Source organism: Cherax quadricarinatus, chromosome 1 (genome assembly GCF_038502225.1).
Source record: "Cherax quadricarinatus isolate ZL_2023a chromosome 1, ASM3850222v1, whole genome shotgun sequence".
Taxonomy (NCBI): Eukaryota; Metazoa; Arthropoda; class Malacostraca; order Decapoda; family Parastacidae; genus Cherax; species Cherax quadricarinatus.
Genome location: NC_091292.1, coordinates 53,914,326 through 53,937,365, shown reverse-complemented (window position 1 = coordinate 53,937,365; position 23,040 = coordinate 53,914,326). Strand labels below are relative to the sequence as shown.

The following is a 23,040-nucleotide window of genomic DNA, read 5'->3' as shown; positions in this document are numbered from 1 at the left end:
TTCAGCACCCATATCCAATACATATCAAAAAAAGTATCCAAAACAGTTAGGATCCTCTCCAAGATACGATACTACGTGCCGCAAAATGCATTTCTCACACTATACCATTCACTCATTTAACCATACCTCACCTATGCTATTTGTGCTTGGGGATCAACTGCAGCAATACACCTAAAGCCAATAATAACTCAACAAAAACCCACAGTAAGAATAATCACTAAATCCCATCCCTGGCAACACACCCCCCCACTCTTCATAGATCTAAACTTACTCCCTGTTCAGAACATCCACACTTACTACTGTGCAATCTACATATATACAGGACCTTAAAATCCAATATTAACCTTGACCTAAAATGCTTTCTTGATAGTTATGACAGGACCCACAAGCATAACACCAGACACAAACATCTCTACGACATCACCCATGTCCGACTAAACCTTTACAAAAATTCAGTGTGTCAAAGGCCTTAAAATCTGGAACACCCTACCTGAAAACTCTAGAACTGCAGACACATTCATCACCTTCAAAACTACTGTTAGAAAACATCTTATCTCCCTGATACACCCCATCAACTACATAAAAACCACCTGGTGGTTCACACTTACACTCACTCACCCATTTGACTATAAGCACAGAAATATGTATCTTAATCTTAAAATAATGTTTCCTAACTAGTCACAAGTTTGCCTGTGATACTTCAATATAGAAACTATGTATTGTGCCAAAACAAAAGCATTCACATTACTAAAATCACAAACTAGTATTTAGTTAGTTAGTACAGTGGACCCTCAACCAGCAATATTAATCCGTTCCTGAGAGCTCATCGTTAGTCAAAATTATCGTTAGTCAAGTTAATTTTCCCCATAAGAAATAATGGAAATCAAATTAATCCGTGCAAGACACCCAAAAGTATTGAAAAAAAAATTTTTACCACATGAAATATTAATTTTAATACACACAAACTGAAGATTACATGCACAGTTACATGACACTTACCTTTATTGAAGATCTGGTGATGATTGATGGGATGGGAGGAGGGGAGAGCGTTGATCTTCTTAGTGTTTAGAAGGGGAATCGCCTTCCATTAGCACTTGTGGCAGCAAGTCTTTTTCTGGGGTTACTTCCCTTGTTCTTTTAATGCCACTAGGACCAGCTTCAGAGTCACTGGACTTCTGTCGCACAACATATCTGTCCATAGATACCTGTACCTCTCGTTCCTTTATGACTTTCCTAAAGTGGTTCACAACATTGTCAGTGTACAGGTTGCCAACACGGCTTGCAATAGCTGTGTCAGGGTGATTTTCATCAAAAAAGGTTTGCACTTCAAGCCACTTTGCACACATTTCCTTTATCTTAGAAGTAGGCAACTTCTTCAATTTCTCTCTCCCCTCCTTCGAAGCAGTTTCCTCAGGTCTGCCCTCTTGCTGTTCAAGATGATCTAGCAGCTCATCAGTGGTTAGTTCTTCACTGTCCTCCACCACCAACTCTTCCACATCCTCCCCACTAACCTCCAACCCCAAGGACTTCCCCAATGCCACAATGGATTCCTCAACTGGCATAGGATTCTCAGGGTTAGCCTCTAACCCTTCAAAATCCCTTTTGTCTACACATTCTGGCCACAGTTTTTTCCAAGCAGAGTTCAATGTCCTCTTAGTCACTTCCTTCCAAGCCTTACCTATAATGTTTACACAATTGAGGATGGTAAAATGATCTTTCCAAAACTCTCTTAGAGTCAGTTGAGTTTCTGAGGTCACTACAAAGCACCTTTCAAACATAGCTTTTGTGTACAGTTTCTTGAAGTTGGAAATAACCTGCTGGTCCATGGGCTGCAGGAGAGGAGTGGTATTAGGAGGCAAAAACTTCACCTTAATGAAGCTCCTGTCCCTAGAAAGTCGCTCTGCCAAGTCTGAAGGATGACCAGGAGCATTGTCTAATACCAGGAGGCACTTAAGGTCTAATTTCTTTTCAATTAGGTAATTTTTCACATTGGGGGCAAATGCATGGTGTAACCAGTCATAGAAAAAGTCCCTAGTGACCCATGCCTTACTGTTTGCCCTCCACATCACACACAAATTAGCCTTGAGGACATTGTTTTTCCTGAACACTCTGGGAGTTTCAGAGTGATACACCAATAAAGGCTTCACTTTGCAATCACCACTAGCATTGGCACACATCAACAGAGTAAGCCTGTCTTTCATAGGCTTATGTCCTGGGAGTGCCTTTTCCTCCTGAGTAATGTACGTCCTGCTTGGCATTTTCTTCCAAAACAGGCCTGTTTTGTCACAATTAAACACTTGTTCAGGTTTCAGTCCTTCACTGTCTATGTACTCCTTGTAGTCCTGCACATATTTTTCAGCCGATTTGTGATCTGAACTGGCAGCCTCACCAAGCCTTATCACACTATGAATGCCACTATGCTTCTTAAATCTCTCAAACCAACCTTTGCTGGCCTTAAATTCACTCACATCACTAGTTGCTGGCATTTTTGTAATTAAATCGTCATGCAGCTTCCTAGCCTTTTCACATATGATCGCTTGAGAGATGCTGTCTCCTGCTATCTGTTTCTTGTTTATCCACACCAATAACAGTCTCTCAACATCTTCTATCACTTGCGATCTCAGTTTCGAAAACAGTTGCACCTTTGGCAAGAACAGCTTCCTTGATTGCCGTTTTCTTGCCCACAATAGTAGCGATAGTTGATTGGGGTTTATTATACAACCTGACCAGCTCAGAGATGTCTTTCTTCATCTCCATAGTAATTCTCACCCTTTTTGCTGTAGGGTTGGCACTAGAAGCTTTCTTGGGGCCCATGGTGACTTATTTTGCAGGTGCAATCACTACAAAGGCTGTGATAATATGAAATGTTCCAGTTGTATGTTTGGAAGCGACCGCGGTGGCTGGCTGGCTTGTAAACACTGGCACCCAAGGGACAAGTGAGGCACGCTCAGGCCAAAGTGGATGCGTATGGTATGGAACAAATAGCGCTGGTTGGGTTTTTAACCCTTTCAGGGTCCGTCCCATAGATCTACGGCTTTACGGTGAGTGTCTAAACCGTAGATCTATGCCAAAATTCTAGCGCTGTCAAATTTAGCGCAAAAGCGCTCATAGGCCTACATGTGAGAGAATGGGTCTGCGCCGTGGGTGTGCGCCATAAACAAAAAATCTAGGCACCTGCATAGCATTGTGGGAACGCCGGCTCAGTCACCCTTGTTCACCATGCCTCGTCGCAAGTCAGCTCTCACTCCCCGGAAAATTGGGACTCTCCTTTTCCTGTCTGATAGTTCTGACACTGATGGAAGTGGAAATGAAGACGAATTCTACGGCTTTGATAAGTTAGTGACCGAAAATAATGACCAGGATATCGATAATAGTGCAGAAAACCCCGACGATCCTCAACCTTCTACCTCTGGTGTGGGCACTTGTGACTCACGGTCGAGTGTTCCTAAACGTAAGAGAAAACTAATATTTTCGCGTGGCCAGGCCTCTGACTTCAGTAATGACGATGATTCTGACGTGGATTGTGATTTTATTGCGCTCGACGATCATTCGAGTAGTGATAGTGAGGAATCATATTCACCAGTGAAGCGTCGGTATGTTCGCCGCCGCATGCGCTCGGGTACTGTACCCTGTGCTGTGCCCAGGGGATGGAGTACATCCCGGAGTACATCCCGGAGTACATCCCGTGGCCCTACACCCGTTTTAGGTAGTGATAGTGAGGATGATGTGGCTACACTTGGCATGGATGAGCCACAGGCATCAGTGGATGGTGTTAGTGGTGCTGGTGGTGGTAGTGGCACCGCCATGCGTGACTCACCGTGCCGCGCGGGGACCCACGCTGCTGACTCGTCAGTTCAAGGACAAAGCGGAGCGTCAGCCACCAGCCCGCCACAACCACAACCACCCGTACAACCAGCCTATGATGTCCAGTATCCACCAGAAAACCGTATGTGGGATTGGCAGCAAAATCCCAATTTTGTTCCCAAGCCTCACCACTTTGATGACTCTCAAAGTGGAATTCTACCTACCTGTCCCCTTGGAACCACGGCCAATGAGCTGGAATTCTTTGAATTATTCTTTGACCAGCCATTGATGGAAATTATTGCCAGGGAAAGTAATAAGTATTTTCAGTACACCATGACAAATACGATCTTATCACCACAGTCAAGACTACACAGGTGGAAAGAGACAACTGTTGCAGAAATGTATTTGCTTTTTGCAACAATAATGCTTATGCCTCACGTCTATAAGCATAATATAAAAGCATACTGGTCCACAGATCGGCTAATTTCTACCCCGGTCTTCAGTGAAATAATACCAGTGAACAGGTTTATCTTACTGTTACGTATGTTGCACTTCTCTGACAAAACCAGGCCTGACAGAAGTGACAGGTTATACAAGATTAGAAATGTTTTCATGTATCTCAAACAAAAGTTCAGGATATACTTTTATCCATTCAAGAATCTTGTAATTGACGAGTCTTTGATTTTGTTCAAAGGTAGACTGTCATTCAAGCAGTATATACCGAGCAAGAGGAACCGCTTTGGTATAAAACTGTTTGTACTCTGTGATTGTGACAGTAGCCTGGTGTTGGATATTGTTGTATACACGGGTAGTAAAACATTGAAAGATACCAAGATGTTATTGGGTATCTCAGGTGACGTAGTGAGAAACATGATGGCACCTTATCTTGGTAAGGGGCATACATTATATACCGATAACTGGTACACAAGCCCATTACTCAGTGATTTCATGCGAGTGAACAAGACAGATGTGTGTGGCACAGTGCGTTCTAATAGTAAACATATGCCCAGGCTCAATGCAGGTGTTCGTGGTGATGACGTGCAGGTGTTTACTGCCAATGACATCATGGCATTACGGTGGCATGACAAACGAGATGTCACATTGTTGACAACCATTCACCGTAATGAAATGCAAGACAGTGGCAAAGTTGATTGAGTGACTAATGAACGTATTCGAAAACCAGTGTCAGTGATTGATTATACACAAAACATGCGCTTGGTTGACAAGTGTGACATGCAGATTGGTTTTGTTGACTGTGTTCATAAGAGTTACAAGTGGTACATGAAACTTTTCTTCCATCTCATGGACATTTTAATGCTCAATGCATATAATATGTACCAAATAAAGACTGGTAACAGACCACCGTATGGTGAATTTTGTTTGTCTGTTGTCAGACAACTCATAATGAAGTACCAGGTAACAACACCTGCAATACAACATGGTCCTCGAATTCCTCAGGATATACCCAAGCGTTTGAGGAGAGAAGGTGATCATTTCATAATACAGCTTCCTTCAACTCAAAAGAAATTTGCTCAGAAGAGATGCATTGTCTGTGCAGAAACAAAACGACGGCAACAAAGACTCAAAGACACTCTGTTTATGTGTGAGGAATGTAAGGTGCCTCTGTGCATGGTGCCTTGTTTCAAGGAGTTCCACAAGCTCCAGCAGTTCTAAAACCATGTCCAGTGATTGTAAATATGTAAATATATGATAGAACATTAGTATTATGCAATATTTGTGCATGTTTATTGTAATAAACAACAGTGGTAAACAATAATATAATAACTTTAGTGCGGTTATTGTGTTCAATACAGTGAGTTTATATATATCAATTATATACAGTATTGGTCTCTCAGGCCCCAAATGTTAGTAAGAATAGAAAAAAATTGGAAAAGAAAAGAAAAAACAACTAAAACAACAAAATAATATAATACGCGTATGTGGAATTCGTTGTTGTTGCCACCACCACATCATTTTCTATAAACTTCTTGGCACTGTATCTCGGTAAGTACTGATCAGATTCTTATTTTTTTTGTTTTATTACCTTCACAAAAATATGCTCTTTAATTCTGTAAGAAAAAAGAATTTTTTTTTTTTTTTTCAAAATTTCTTGGACACTGGTGCGTGACTTCAGATTTTGGCCTTGGACCCTGAAAGGGTTAAGCGCTAGTCGAGGCAAAATTTTTGCGTTAAAATGTATCGCTAGTTAGATTTATCGTTAATCGATGCCATCGCTGGTTGAGGGTCCACTGTGTTTAGTCAACTTACTCCACAATTTGTAATAATTTAGGGTTAAGAATTAATCTAAGTTTGCCCGAAAGGCCTAGTCATGCTAGGTGTTCTTGTGGCCCCCTCTGTAATTAGTATTTTATAACAAGTAAACCACACAATAACCAAAATCTGTAAACCCTGCATTGTAATCCTTATAGAGAATAAACTTTGATTTGATTTGATTTCTATCTCAATTTCTTGCTACCCTCTACCCCCGCACTATACCCTGCCCCGCTGTTTTCTGTAACCTACTAATCATCCCTCCCCTCTTCTGCCGCCCGATACCCTCGCTTCCTTCCCTACCCTGCAGCGCTGTATAGCCCTTGTGGCTTAGCGCTTCTTTTTTATTATAATAATAATAATAATATTTACGACCTGTCTCATTGTACTTTTGATTGTAATGAATTACCCAAGATATGCTAACTTTAATTTTATTGTAAGTTTAAATATTCTGTAAGTTGTAAATAGGCCTTATGGTCTGCATAGTTAGTGGCTTTCTTCTGAGCCTTTTATTTATCAGATTTTATCTGTGTTTTTTTTTTTATTAACACATTGGCCGCTTCCCACCAAGGCAGGGTGGCCAGAAAAAGAAAAACTTTCATCATCATTCACTCCATTACTGTCTTGCCAGAGGAGTGCTTACACTACAGTTATAAAATTGCAGCATTAACACCCATCCTTCAGAGTGCAGGCACTGTACTTCTCATCTTCAGGACTCAAGTACAGCCTGCCGGTTTCCCTGAATTCCTTCATAAATGTTACTTTGCTCACACTCCACCAGCACGTCAAGTCCTAAAAACCATATGTCTCCATTTGCTCCTATCTAACATGCTCAAGCATGCTTTCTGGAAGTCCAAGCCTCTTGTACACAAAACCTCCTTTACCCCCTCCCTCCAACCTCTCCTAGGCTGACCCCTACCTCGCCCTCCCTCCACTACAGATTTATACACTCAAAGTCATTCTGTTTCATCCCCTCCTCTCTACATGTCTGAACCACCTCCTCACCTCACCTCGTATGTTTTTTATAGTTGTATTTGCAATTTTTGGGGTCTCATTTGATAGAATGGAAGATATTCTACAGAAGTAGAGATGATTTTGATTGGTTTAAATACTAGAAATGTCTTGAAATTGAGCTCAAAGTAGCAGAAATGTTAAATTTTTGCCGATGTTCAAGAGTAAACAAGTAACCTCACATCTTAATACACGCCAGCTGGTGGGTCTAATATACATTCACAAATGTGATGATATTATTTATACAATTATTACAGTATTGCATAACAGTAAATCTTCTATTTTTTGGTTTGAAAAAAATTCAAAGGGAATTCATTTGTAAAGCCTGAAAATGTAACTATACATGAACAGAGGGAATGTTAGTTTAGTGCCAGGAATGCCTGCATTGTTTATTCTGGACCCTATTTTGAAATTGGAATATTTTGAACTTTGCATTAAATTGGCCAAATTACCAATTTCTGGTCATTTATTTTGTTGAAACAGTTGATTTGGCAATTTCTTATGCTCAATCGATAGAATAAAAGTAATACTAGTGAAATAGCTAAGAATTTGGTTGACTGGACTAATGTAATTGGCCTAAAATGGGAGTCAAAGTCGGCAAAATCGCCGATTCATAAATATCGCCGACGCATCAAAATTCGCAAAAGCATAATTTCGTCAGTTTTCCATCAAATTTTGTACTTTTTGTTTTATTACCTTCAGAAAAAGATTCTCTACCATTTCATAAGAAAAAATAACAAAATTATTTTTTTAAAATTCTTGGACCCTGGTGCACACTTTGAAATTTGGCCTCTGGACCCTGAAAGGGTTAAACTGACCCAGTTCTCGGCTACTATTTATTTACTTATTTATTTAATGTCTTTGCAAACAGTACACTGAGATTGTGTATATACAATAGTGGGTTGCAATGCAAGGAGAGCCTCTATTATGCTTTGGCATTATGGGCCAACTTAACATTATTGGCTGACAGACTACTTAACACTAAGTAGTATATCATAGTTGTACAGTAGGAAAGTAATTATTTCATAGTTGTACAGTAGAATATTAATTATAAATGAATCAAAATTTATATTATACAAAGATATACGTATTTATATTCTAAAATGCTTTTGTGAAAAACAATGATTCAATTATATTTCTGTCAACAATGGATGAAAGGTTCAATGTGATTGTTTCAGACTTCACAATGAGGCAGCCATTAATAACTTCACAACAGCAATAGCAAACATTGATTGGCACACTGAGCTAGAAACCTATACAGATATTGACGAATGTATTAATAATTTTCTAAAAAAAACCCAATACCTCTATAACAAGCACTGCCCTAAAAAAACTAAACAGATGACAGCAAAGAGACTGAACAGTCCCTGGCTAACACCCAGCATTCTCAAATCCATAAATACAAAACACCAATATGAAAAACAGTACAGAATGGGTCTCATAACCAGAGACCAAACAAAACGTTACTCGTCAATCCTAACCAGCCTGATAAGAAGGGCAAAAAAATTGTATTATGAGAACAGATTATCCAACTTACGAGGTGATATAAAAAAGACCTGGAAAACCCTATCAGAAATTCTGGGAACAAAAAAGATATCACGAAATAGCGAAATAAAATTAGCAAAAACAGATGAACCCCAACTCCCACCAACAGAAACAGCAAACAGACTCAATGATTTCTTCTCCACTATAGGACAAAACCTTGCCAATAAAATCCCAAGCTCAGATACCCCACCAAATGACTACCTCACCGGCAACTACCCGAACACACTGTTCCTAGCTCCGACTAACCCATACGAAGTCTCCCTTATTATCAACGCACTAAAAAACAAGGCAGGAGATTTAAATACCTTACCACCCCTTATATACAAAAAAGTGTCACAAGTGCTATCACCAATCATTGCAACACTCTTTAACAAATCCATTGAATCCTCCACCTTCCCTACAGTACTCAAAATAGCAAGGGTCACCCCGATCCACAAAGGAGGAGACCAAACAGAGTTGAATAACTATAGGCCAATATCCAACTTACACCCTCTCTCAAAAATCTTCGAAAAATTAATTCATAAACGAATCTACTCCTACCTTATCTCCCAAAACATACTCAACCCCTGCCAATTTGGATTCAGGCCTAATAAAAATACTAATGATGCTATTATACACATGCTAGAACATATATACACTGCAATAGAGAAAAAAGAAGTCCCACTGGGGATCTTCATTGACTTACGTAAAGCTTTTGATACAGTTGACCATGACTTGCTCCACGTAAAATTGTCACACTATGGTATAAGAGGGCACTCCCTCAACTACCTCAAGTCTTACCTCAGCAACAGAAGCCAATATGTGTATGCAAATGGGGCAAACTCTTCTGCACAACCAATTACAGTTGGTGTCCCACAGGGAAGTGTCCTTGGCCCTCTTCTCTTTCTCCTATACATAAATGACCTTCCAAATGCTTCGCAATTACTCAAACCCACACTATTTGCAGATGACACTACATACGTCTTCTCTCACCCGAGCCCAGTCACGCTAGCCAATACTGTAAATACCGAATTACAGAAAATATCTACCTGGATGAGGACTAACAAACTTACACTAAACATTGACAAAACCTACTTCATTCAGTTTGGTAACAGAGCTACAGATGTCCCTCTTAACATAATGATAAATGGATCACCTATCACAAAACTAACAGAGGGAAAATTCTTAGGAATCCACCTTGATAATAGACTCAAATTTCATACACATATACATCAAATTTCTAAGAAAATTTCCAAGACTGTAGGCATACTATCGAAGATACGGTACTATGTTCCACAGTCAGCCCTCCTGGCCCTATATCACTCTCTTATTTACCCCTATCTCACCTATGGAATTTGTGCATGGGGCTCAACAACAATTAACCATCTCAGACCACTAATTACCCAACAAAAGGCTGCAGTTAGAATGATAACAAATTCTCACTACAGGCAGCACACTCCACCAATATTCAATACACTAAACCTACTCACCATACAAAACATCCATACTTATTACTGCACCTATTACATACATAGAACACTTAACTCTGATATTAACCCTCCCCTCAAACATCTCCTTGCCAACCTCAACAGAACACATGACCATAACACAAGGCACAGATCACTCTTTGATGTTCCTCGTGTCCATCTCACACTATGCAAAAACTCAATGCACATAAAAGGCCCTAAAATCTGGAATTCATTACCTGTAAATATAAAAGAAACACAACCTGTTTATAAATTCAAGTCTCTTCTCAAAGATTACTTACTCACCCAAAACCAAATAAATACTGAATAACTGAACATTATAAATTGTATATCTTAAATGTTTCTCACAATTATATCACATAAATGTTAAACCTAAAACCCAATCTAACTTTATTTTTTTTAAATACACTACCTAACAGAATCACTACCTAACTGAATGCAACCATATGACCTGTCTTTGTAATACTCACTTGTGCTTTATAGTTATCTGTTTACATTAATGTTTTATCACTGATTTCATCATTACTTAGTAGCAGCGCTGTATAGTCCTTGTGGCTTAGCGCTTCTTTTTGATTATAATAATAATAATAATCATTGCTTAGTTAATCTTAAGTTAATTTTAAGCCAGCCCGTAATGCTATGCATAGTATAAGTGGCTTTGGCATACTGCTCTTATCTGTATTTTTTTTGTACCTCTGTATGTGTATGTGTGTATGATGTGGGAGTACATAGGTGAGTAAATGTATACTGTGTATATAGCATTTAGTCTAGGGTGATTAAGTGGCTTTTGAGAAGTGTCTTAAATTGATTTTCAGACTGGGTTACTTTAATATCTTCTGGTAATGAATTCCATATTTTGGGGCCCTTTATGTGTGTAGAGTTTTTACACAGTGTGATATGGAACGAGGTACAGTGGACCCCCGGTTCGCGATACTAATCCGTTCGTGAGAGCTCATCGTAAACCAAAAATATCGGAAAGCGAATCAATTTTCCCCGTAAGAAATAATGGAAATCAAATTAATCCGTGCAAGACCCCCAAAAGTATGAAAAAAAAAACTTTTACCACATGAAATATTAAGTTTAATGCAATAGAATAGTAATTACAATAACAACAATAACAATAAATAACAAATAACGAAAGAATAATTGACACTTACCTTTAATGAAGATCTGGTGATGATTGATGGGATGGGAGGAGGGGAGAGTGTGGATGATGTTAGCATTTAGAAGGGGAATCCCCCTCCATTAGGACTTGAGGTAGCAAGTCCTTTTCCGGGGTTACTTCCCTTCTTCTTTTAATGCCACTAGGACCAGCTTGAGAGTCACTGGACTTCTGTCGCACAACATAACTGGCAGCCTCACCATGCCTAATCACACTATGTATACCACTACGATTCTTAAATCTTTCAAACCAACCTTTGCTGGCCTTAAATTCACTCACATCACCACTAGTTGCAGGCAATTTTTTTACCAAATCATCATGCAACTTCCTAGCCTTTTCACAAATGATTGCTTGAGAGATGCTATCTCCTGCTATCTGTTTTTCATTTATCCACACCAATAACAGTCTCTCAACATTTTCTAACACTTGCAGTCGCTGTTTCGTAATCACAGTTGCACCTTTTGCAAGAACAGCTTCCTTGATTGCCGTTTTCTTGCTCACTATAGTAGAGATGGTTGATTGGGGTTTGCTATACAACCTGACCAGCTCCGACACACGCACTCCACTTTCATACTTTGCAATTATCTCTTTCTTCACTTCAACAGTCATTAGCACCCTTGGTCTCGAAGGGTTGGCACTAGGAGCTTTCTTGGGGCCCATGGTGACTTACTTTGCAAAAACAGGCACCAAAAACAGTGATAATATGGAATGTACCGAATGTATCCTTAGATGCGCGCACACTGGCTGGCTTGTAAACACTGGCACACACGGGGCAGTTCAGGCCACACATGGACACGTCTCGTATGAACCACATCGCATACCGGGTTTTGTATCGGGAAGCGAGGCAAATTTTCTGCGATATAATGCATCGGTTACCGGATTTATCGGATACCGATAGCATCGCGAACCGGGGGTCCACTGTATATCAAAAAGAGATTTGTGTCTTGTGTTGTGGTCGTGTCCTGTTTAGATTGGTGAGGAAAAGTTTGAGTGGGGGGTTTATATTTGTGTGTATTGTTCTGTGTATGTAGTAGGCACATGAATAAGTATGGATGTTCTTAATGGTAAGCAGATTCAGACTTTTGAAAATTGGTGGAGTATGCTGGTGGGAGTGGGAATTTGTTATCATTCTTACTGCTGCCTTTTGCTGGGTTATTAGGGGTTTTAGGTGATTGGATGTTGTTGACCCCCATGCACAAATTCCATATGTAAGATAAGGGTATATGAGTGAATGATACAGTGCCAGGAGAGCTGATTGTGGAACGTAGTACTTTATCTTTGATAGTATGCCTACAATCTTGGAGATTTTCTTGGTGATTTGTTGCATGTGTGACCGGAACTTAAGGCTACTGTCAAGGTGGATACCTAGGAATTTTCCCTCTGTGAGTCTCATGACTGATGATCCATTTAGCGTAATGTTAATTCGATCATTTGCAGCTTTGTTTCCATACTGGATGAAATAGGTTTTATCAGTGTTCAGGGTAAGTTTGTTAGTCATCATCCAGGCAGATATTTTCTGTAATTCAGCATTGACTGTGTTTGCTAGTATGACTGCGTTTGGGTGGGAAAATACATATGTAGTGTCATCTGCAAATAATATGGGTTTGAGTAGCTGTGATGCATTCGGTAGATCATTGATATAGATGAGAAAGAGGAGTGGTCCAAGGACGCTTCCTTGTGGGGCTCCTACTGTGATTGGTTGGGTGGAGGAGTTTGCATCATTTGCATACACATATTGAGTTCTGTTACTAAGGTATGACTTTAGGTAGTTGAGGGAGTGGCCTCTGATACCATAGTGCATTAATTTGGAGTACAGTAGTTCATGGTCGACTGTATCGAAAGCTTTATGTAAATCAATGAAAATGCCCAGCGGGACTTCTTTCTTTTCAAGTGCGGTATATATTAATTCTAGCATGTGTATGATAGCGTCATTTGTGCTTCTTTTTATTTCTGAATCCAAACTGACAAGGGTTTAATATGTTGTGTGAAACGAGGTAGGAATGGATCCGTCTATGAATTAATTTTACAAAGATTTTAGAGAGCAGTGGTAAGTTAGATATTGGTCTATAGTTATTCAAGTCAGCTTGGTCACCTCCTTTATGGATCGGAGTAACCCTCGCTATTTTGAGGATTTTTGGGAAGGTAGATGATTCAGTGGATTTGTTAACCCTTTCACTGTTTCAGGCCCCTTTCTGAAACTGTCATTCTATGTCGCTAAATTTTTGAAAAAAAAAAAATTATTTTTTCTTATGAAATGATAGAGAATCTTTTCCCGATGGTAATGACACCAAAAGTTTGAAATTTGGTCGAAAACTCATGGAATTACGCTCCCGCAAAGTTAGCGGTCTCAGCGACATATGCGTATTGGCGATTTCGCCGACTTTGAGCCCTATTTTCAGCCAATTCCGTTTTTCCAGTTGACCAAACTCATAGCTATTTCTTTAGAACTCCATTTTATCTATCAGCTGAGTACAAGAAACCGCCCATTTACCAATTTGGACTACCCAATATTGTGGTAAGAAATTGGCAATTTGGCCAATTTCACGCAAACTAAAAAAGATGCCATTTTCAAAATAGGGTCCAGAATAAACAAGGTAGACATTCTTGGCACTAAAATAACATATCCTCTGTTCATTAGTCACATCTCTAGGCCCCTCTTATATTATTATTGCTTTCTATTTTGATTTTTTATTCATACAAAAAAATACAAAATTTACTGTTATGCAGACTACTGCATTATTGTAAAAATGGTATAAATAATATCAGTGCACTAGTGAAAGAATATTAGACTCTCCAGTTGACGTGTATTGGATGTGTGGTGTGATTTGTTTACTCCTGAACATTGGTAAAAATCGAACATTTCTGCTACTTTGAGCTCAGTTTCAAGGTCGTTTTCATCGTCAAAGTAATGAAAATCATCTCAATTTCTGTAATATGTTTTCCATTTTATCACCTAAGACCATGAAAACGCAAATACATCGATAAATACTATACGAAAATACACCTCAAAGTCGGCGTTTTAATCCAAAAAAACGATCAGTTTTTTTTTTTCTCATTACGCACTGTGTGCTGCAGGATTTTTTTTATGTGGTGCACACTGACCACACAGACCCATTCTCTCACATGTAGGCCTACCAGCTTTCTTCCACTTGATTTGAAGCCGCTAGAATTATTGAGTATATATACGTCTGAAACACTGGCTAGTAAGACGTATATATACGACCAAAACAGTCAAAGGGTTAAAGAGCATTGGAATAATTGGTGACAATACTCATTGATCACAAGAAAACTGCTAATTCAACCATCAGAACTACCCTATCAGGTGCATGGAAATTGACAATTTGGCCAATTTTACACTATTTTCATCATTCCCAGTTCAAAAAAGTAAAACAAGCACTGTAGGCATTCCAGCCTAAGGCCATCTACCTTGTGTTCATGAGTCATGAACCCCCAGCCTATCTGAGGCCTATATAATACAGTGGACCCCCGCATACCGATTTTAATCCATGCAAGAGGGGTCATTGTTATGCGAAATAATCGGTATGCGAATGAATTTTCCCCATAAGAAATAATGGAAATCAAATTAATCCGTGCAAGACACCCAAAAGTATGAAAAAAAAAATTTTTACCACATGAAATATACATTTTCCTACACACAAAGAGAAGGATACATGCACAATAGTAGAGTAGTACATGCACAGTATATATTGTGCATGTACTAGTCTACTAAATGAAGAATAAATGACACTTACCTTTATTGAAGATGCAGCAATGACTGATGAGACACTGTGTCCTGGGAGTGCCTTTTCCTCCTGAGTACTGTAGGTCCTGTTTTGCATTTTCTTCCAGAACAGGCCTTATCACACTGTGTATGCCACTACGATTCTTAAATCTCTCAAACCAACCTTTGCTGGCTTTAAATTCACCAATATGAGCACTAGTTCCAGGCATTTTTCCCTGTTCACCTGGGTGTTAGTCGACTGGTGTGGGTTGCATCCTGGGAGACAAGATTAAGGACCCCAATGGAAATAAGTTAGACAGTCTTCGATGACACTGACTTTTTTGGGTTATCCTGGGTGGCAAATCCTCTGGGGTTAATTGTTTCTTGGTATTCTCAATAAGCCACACCAACAACGGTGCTACAGCAGCAGCAGCAGCAGCTGACAGTGATACAGCAGCAGCAGACGATGCTACAGCAGCAGCAGACGATGCTGCAGCAGCAGCTGACGGTGGTACAGCAGCAACAGACGATGCTACAGCAGCAGCAGACGATGCTACAGCAGCAGCAGCAGCTGACGGTGGTACAGCAGCAACAGACGATGCTACAGCAGCAGCAGACGATGCTACAGCAGCAGCAGACGATGCTACAGCAGCAGCAGCAGCTGACGGTGGTACAGCAGCAACAGACGATGCTACAGCAGCAGCAGACGATGCTACAGCAGCAACAGACGATGTTACAGCAGCAGCAGACGATGCTACAGCAGCAGCAGCAGCTGACGGTGGTACAGCAGCAACAGATGATGCTACAGCAGCAACAGACGATGTTACAGCAGCAGCAGACGATGCTACAGCAGCAGCAGCAGCTGACGGTGGTACAGCAGCAACAGACGATGCTACAGCAGCAACAGACGATGTTACAGCAGCAGCAGACGATGCTACAGCAGCAGCAGCAGCTGACGGTGGTACAGCAGCAACAGACGATGCTACAGCAGCAACAGACGATGTTACAGCAGCAGCAGACGATGCTACAGCAGCAGCAGCAGCTGACAGTGCAGCAGCAGCAGCTGTACCACCAATAGTAGCGATGGTTGATTGGGGTTTATTATACAACCTGGCCAGCTCGGAGACACGCACTCCACTTTCATACTTATCAATGATCTTTTTCTTCATCTCTATTGTAATTATCACCCTTATTGCTGTAGGGTTGGCACTAGAAGCTTTCTTGGGGCCCATGGTCACTTATTTTCCAGAAAAAGCACCGAAAACACTGTAATAATACGAAATATTCCGATTGTATGCTTGGATGTTACCACGGAGGCTGGCTGGTAAACAATGCCACCGGCGGAACATGTGAGCGTGGCTCAGGCCGCACATTGGACGCGTCTCGGACGAAAATCGGTGAGCGGGTTTTTAAGCGGTATGCGAGGCAAAATTTTTGCGATTAAAGCAAGCGGTATGCGAGGCAAAATTTTTGCGATTAAAGCAAGCGGTATGCGGATTAATCATTATGTGATGCCATCGGTATGCGGGAGTCCACTGTACTTGCCCTCCATTTTGAATCCAATGTCATACAGAAATTTGATGCTTTTCCCTATTTATTGCTTAATAAACAAACCATAACACAGAATGTGTGTGTATGTTTTAAGCTGTCCCAATAATTGAAACAAACCCAGTAAAAACCCATAAAACAGACCAGGTTGTGGTAGGGGTTCCCCTACCTTTCAACAGGAAAATTGCTAAAAATCTACCATTTCTGTCAATTTGAGGCCTGTTGCAGGTCAAGTATGTAGATAAATAGTTCAGGGAACCGACAAGTTGATACATTAGACACATGTGCAACACTTGGGTATCTTTATTGAGGAGACGTTTTGCCACACAGTGGCTTCATCGGTCAATACAAAGGAGAATGGTGAAGAACAGGAGTAGCTTGAGGTAATCAGTCCCTCAGCCTTGAGATAATGTAATCAGTCCATCAATCTTGAAAAGAATACAGCATATGTGCACAGAAGTGGCTTCTATACTGTGGACAGGTGAGGTGAAGCAGTCATAGGTGGTATCACAAATCCAAATGTGGAAGTAGGTCATGCCTAAAGATTAGGCAAGTGAATATTTCCCTGTATTAAGACCCCAAGATATTGCTGTGTCTGACAGGAATGTAGATAAATGGTTGAGAGTACAGTGGACCCCCGACATTAGATATTAATCCGTTTCTGAGAGCCATCGAATGTCGAAAATATCGAAAGACGAATTAATTTTCCCCATAAGAAATAATGGAAATCAAATTAATCCGTGCAAGACACCCAAAAGTATGAAAAAAAAATTTTTACCACATGAAATATTAAGTTTAATGCAATAGAATAATTACAATAACAACAATAACAATAGATTAATAACAATAGAATAATTCACACTTACCTTTAACCCTTTGGGGGTTTTCGTCGTACTAGTACGTCTTAGGCGTAGGGGTTTTTGACGTACTAGTACTCATAAATTCTAGCGGCCTCAAATCTAGTGGGAGAAAGCTGGTAGGCCTTCATATGAAAGAATGGGTCTATGTGGTCAGTGTGCACAGTCTAAAAAAAATCCTGCAGCACACAGTGCATAATGAGAAAAAAAAAAACTTTGACCATTTTTTTTAATAAATCAGCGACTTTGCAGTGTATTTTCATATGGTATTTATTGTTGTATTCTAGTTTTCTTGGTCTCATTTTACAGAATGGAAGACATATTACAGAAATTGAGATGATTTTGACTGGTTTTATAAAGAAAGGTGCCTTGAAATTGAGCTCAAAGTAGCAGAAATGTTCGATTTTTACCAAACTTCAAAAGTAAACAAATCGTGCCAAGCGTGCAATACACGTCAACTGGTGAGTCTAATATTCTTTCACAAGTGCACCAATAATATTTATACCATTTTTTACACTAATGCAGTAGTCTGCATAACAGTAAATCTTATATTTTTTGTGAAAATAAAAATTCAAAGTGGAAAGCAAAAGAATATAAGAGGGGCCTTGAGACATGACTAATGACTAGAGGAAATGTCATTTTAGTGCCAGGAATGTCTTTCTTGTTTATTCTGGGCCCTATTCAGAAATTGGCATCTTTTGAAATTTGTGTGAAATTGGCAAAATTGCTAAATTCCGACCACTGTACTGGATAGTTGAATTTCATAAATGAGTGGTTTCTTGCACCCATTCGATAGAAAAAATGGAGTTCTAGCGAAATATTCATGTTTTTTGTTGACTAGTACAGTGAAATTGGCCGAAAATGGGGCTCAAAGTGGGCAAAATCACCGATGCGTAAACATCGCCGAGACCGCTAACTTTGCGAGAGCATAATTCCGTAAGTTTTCTATCAAATTTCAAACTTTTGGTGTCTTTATGATCGGGAAAAGATTCTCTATCTTTTCATAAGAGAAAATAATTTTTTTTTTTTTTAAATTTGGCCGACCCTGAGAACGAGTTTCGGAGAGGGCCTGTCGACCCTCAAAGGGTTAATGAAGATCTGGTGATGATTGATGGGATAGGAGGAGGGGAGAGTGTGGATGGTGTTAGTGTTTAGAAGGGGAATCCCCTTTCATTAGGACTTGAACTGGCAGCCTCACCATGCCTTACCACACTGTGTATGCCACTGTGATTCTTAAATCTTTCAAACCAACCTTTGCTGGCCTTAAATTCACTCGCAACACCACTAGTTGCAGGCAATTTCTTTACCAAATCATCATGCACTCCGACACACGCACTTCACTTTTGTACTTTGCAATTATCTCTCTCTTCATTTCAGTAGTCATTAGCACCTTTTTTCTCGAAGGGTTGGCACTAGAAGCTTTCTTGGGGCCCATGGTTACTTATTTTGCAGAAACAAGCACCAAAAACAGTGATAATATGGATGATATGGAATGTACCGAATGTATCCTTAGATGCGCGCACACTGGCTGGCTTGTAAACACTGGCACACACGGGGCAGTTCAGGCCACACGTGGACACTTCTCGTACAAATCGTATCGAATGTCGGGTTTCCCATCGAATGTCGAGGTGAAATTTTTGCGTTATAATGCATCGAATGTCGGATTTATCGAATGTCGATGCCATCGAATGTTGATGCCATCGAATGTCGGGGGTCCACTGTACTGACAAGTTAATAAATTAGACACATGTGCAACACTTGCGTATCTTTATATACATGTGTCTAATTTATCAACTTGTCAGTTCTCTCAACCATTTATCGGCATACCTGCCAGACAAAGCAACATCTTGGGATCTTAATACCTACTTCCACCTTTGGATTTGTCAGGTGTGATACCACCTACGACTGCTTCACATTAACTGTTTATAGTATATAAACCACTTCTTCGTGCACATGCTGTATTCTTTTCAAGATTGATGGTCTGATTACATCTCCTCAAGGCTAAGGGACTGATTACCTCAAACTCCTCCTGTTCTTCACCTTTCTCCTTTGTATGGACTGATGAAGCCACTGTGTGGCAAAACGTTTCCTCAATAAATATACCCAAGTGTTGCACATGTCTAATTTATCAGGTCAAGTTTGGTCTGAAACCAACCATAATCTTTTCCTTTTCACTAATATAACTTCCAGTCCATCAGTTGACACCAAAAAAAAAACTGTAAATGAATCAATGAAAACCACCCTAAGAGATCAAAATTGCCATTTTATCCCAAACATAGTGTGATGCTAACTGTTCACATCATACACTGCATGGGGCATGATTATACATAGGTCTGTGTGAATAACACTGACCTCAATCATGCAGATCTACGTGACCAACAGCAAAAGGATTAAATAGCAGTTTTCTATCTTGGTGGAGCTTAGTGCAAATAATATTTAACATTTTATAATTGTATGTAGCATTTCTGTAGCTAGCTGTGTAGTTGCTGCAGAAAGGATCTAGTTTTACATGAAAATTATTGACTGTTTATGTAATAAATTCTTTTTTATTTTTTAAACAGTAATGAACAGAGGAGGTGAAGGTGAAGTCAGTGGAGACATTCTTATGCGGTCAGAAGGTTTTAGCGTATGTGCCGGCCTTACTTACCTCGCCCAACTTGTCAACACCTTGGCTTTTTACCTAGATGTTACTCTACCAAAAAAATTGTGTTATAGGTAAGAGAACTGTCAGATTTGCATATAATGTACAATGGTTCCTTGAGTTATAATATTAATCCATTCCAAAAAATGTGTCGTAACTCAAACCCCCAAAAAATGGCTTTATGGTAATTCATTGCAAGACCCCAGAAGTGCAACCTTTACTGTACCTTGGACTTGAATAGTGGATGGTGTGGTGCTTGGGGAGAGGGTGGAGAGGAGGTTACTGGTTAAAAAACGAAGCCCTTTCCAACCCCTTCCTGTTAAAGAAACTGTGTAGAGTCGTTTGTTTCTATTGCTTTTTCTGAGGCTCATAATATGAGATAAAATATTATTTTTAAAAACACAGGAAGTGAGTTCAGTTTTTCATTGTATTTTCTTATGATTCTTTTCACACACTTTTCCAATGAGTAAACTACTGAATTTCTTCACCTGTTTTCCTATGGTCATCTTCCTCTACTTCTGCCTCCCCACTATCTTCATCCGTCTCTACTGATTCCTGGAGCTCCTTTGTTGTCAACTCCTGTCTATGGTCCTGAATTAACTCCTCCACATCCTCTTCATCAACCTCCAGTCTGATTGCCCCAGTCTCCTGGTTTACATCCTCCTCAGCCTCAAATCCTTCAAAGTCATAGGTGACTGAAGGCCACGAGTTCTTTCAGGCTGCATTGAGGCGCTGAGTAGAAACTTCATGTTAGGAATTTACTATGATCCTCACACAATGTAAGATGTTCAGATTTGAATTCAACATTCCTGAATTGGTTAGAAAAACATGTTTTTAACCACTTGAGGATCCGTGCCATTGCTCTGTGGGTTTACAGCCAGGGTCCGTGCTGTAGAACTACGTCATGAGCTCAGCTCACTCAGATAAACTGTGAGCAGTAAATTTGCACCTAGATATGAGAGAATGGGTCTTTGTGGTAAGTGTGCGCTGTATGAAACAAATCCTGCAGTATACGTATTGAGAAAAGGGAAGATATATTACAGAAATAGAGATGATTTTGATTGCTTTTACAACTGAAAATATTGTGAAATTGAGCTTAAAGTAGTGGAAATGTTGGATTTTGCAGATATTCAGGAATAAACAAGTCACATCATGCATCCAATACATAATAATAATAATTTTATTTCTTTGTAAAGGTTACAATGTGTAATTACAGTTTTGATTTGCTAAGTACAAAGATAGCCACTATTATTCCAATGCATTGCAGGCAAACTAATCCTAATACATAGTAACTAATTAAAACTAGATAAGATAATAGTACATAGTAATTATTGCTTAAAACTAAACATAGAATAGTGGTTAGCTGTTTTACAATCTTATTTGGACTTAATAAATCTTATGTATACTTAGTACAAAATCTAATTTACAAGGAATGGTGCAAGTGGTAATATTTTATGGAATGGCAGAATTAAAAGCTAGGAGGTCACATGATAAAACTAGTCACTAGATCTTTAGTTGATTTGGTTAATATTGTGAGATAAGATGATTTTTTAGCAGAGTCCTAAACTTATAACTTGTCTGGGAATCCTTGACCTATTCCGGTAGCGAGTTCCAGATCTTAGGGCCTTTTATATGCATAGCGTTCTTGCATAGTGAGATTCTTACTCGAGGGATGTTGAAAAGGGCCTTAGGAGAGGGTTTACAGTGGAGTTTAAAGTTCTGTATATGATATGTATTAGGCACAATAATAAGAGTGTATGTCTTGTATATTTGGCAAGTTGAGTCTTTTAAAAAGTGGTGGGGTGTGCTGTCTAGCACAGGAGCTGGTTATCACCTGCACAGCAGCTTTTTGTTGGATTATTAAGGGTCTAAGGTGGTTGGCTGTGGTTGAGCCCCAGGCACAGATACCATAGGTGAGGTAAGGATATATTAGAGAGTTGTACAGGGAAAGGAGAGTCATTTGTGGTACATAGTAGTGTATCTTGGAAAGGATTCCTACTGATTTGGAAACTTTCTTGGCTATGTGATGGGTATGGGACTGAAATTTAAGATTACAGTCAAGGAGAAGACCTAGAAATTTGCCCTCCATGTGTCTTGATATAGGGGAACCATTTAACAGTATGTTGAGTTAAATATTTGAGGCTCTGTTGCCAAACAGCATGAAGTAAGTTTTGTCTATGTTGAATGTTAGTTTGCTGGTCATCATCCAATCATATATCTTTAACAGTTCATTGTTTACATTGTTTTCAAGCACAGCTGGGTCTGAATGGGAGTAGACATATGTAGTGTCATATGCGAATAGAGCTGGTGTAAGGAGTTGGTATGCATTGGGGAGATCATTGATGTAGATGAGAAAGAGAAGTGGGCCTAGGACACTACCTTGGGGTACTCCTACAGCTACAGGTTGGATAGCGGAGTTGACTCCACTTGTATGTACTTATTGGTGTCTGTTGTTAAGATAGGATTTTAGGTAATCAAGAGAATGTCCTCTTATGCCGTAATGATTCAGTTTGAGGTGCAAGAGATTGTGGTCAACTGTGTCGAATGCTTTTCTTAGGTCGATAAAGAGCCCCAGGGGATATTCATTCTTATCGAGAGCTGTGTATATTAGGTCAAGCATTTGTATAATAGCATCATTCGTGCTTTTTTTTTGGTCTAAATCCAAACTGGCATGGGTTAAGTATGTTGTTGGATGTAAGGTAGGAGTAAAGTCGCTTGTGTATTATTTTTTCAAATATCTTGGAGAGTAAGGGCAAGTTTGATATGGGTCTGTAATTGTTCAAATCAGTTGGATCTCCACCTTTGTGGATCAGGGTGACCCTTGCTGTCTTGAGTATGGATGGGAAGGTTGACGAAGCTAAAGATTTGTTAAACATTGTTGCAATAATGGGCTACAGTTCTGGTGCAGCTTTTTTATATATGAATGGCGGCAAGTTATCTAGATCACCTGATTTGTTTTTTAATGATTTAATGATGAGTGAGACTTCAGTGGGATTAGTTGAAGCTAGAAATAG

The 23,040-nt window shown here is 39.6% G+C and overlaps 1 protein-coding gene across 1 annotated transcript in view; it reads left to right on the top strand.

The window, feature by feature from the left end:
* The window catches only part of Atg14 (autophagy related protein 14), a 231,955-nt gene that overhangs the window by 177,306 nt on the left and 31,609 nt on the right, over positions 1 to 23,040 (top strand). The window contains exon 6 of the mRNA XM_070082299.1: positions 19,947 to 20,100. Coding sequence (XP_069938400.1) covers positions 19,947 to 20,100 — 154 coding nt within the window. The remainder of the gene's footprint in view (positions 1 to 19,946; positions 20,101 to 23,040) is intronic.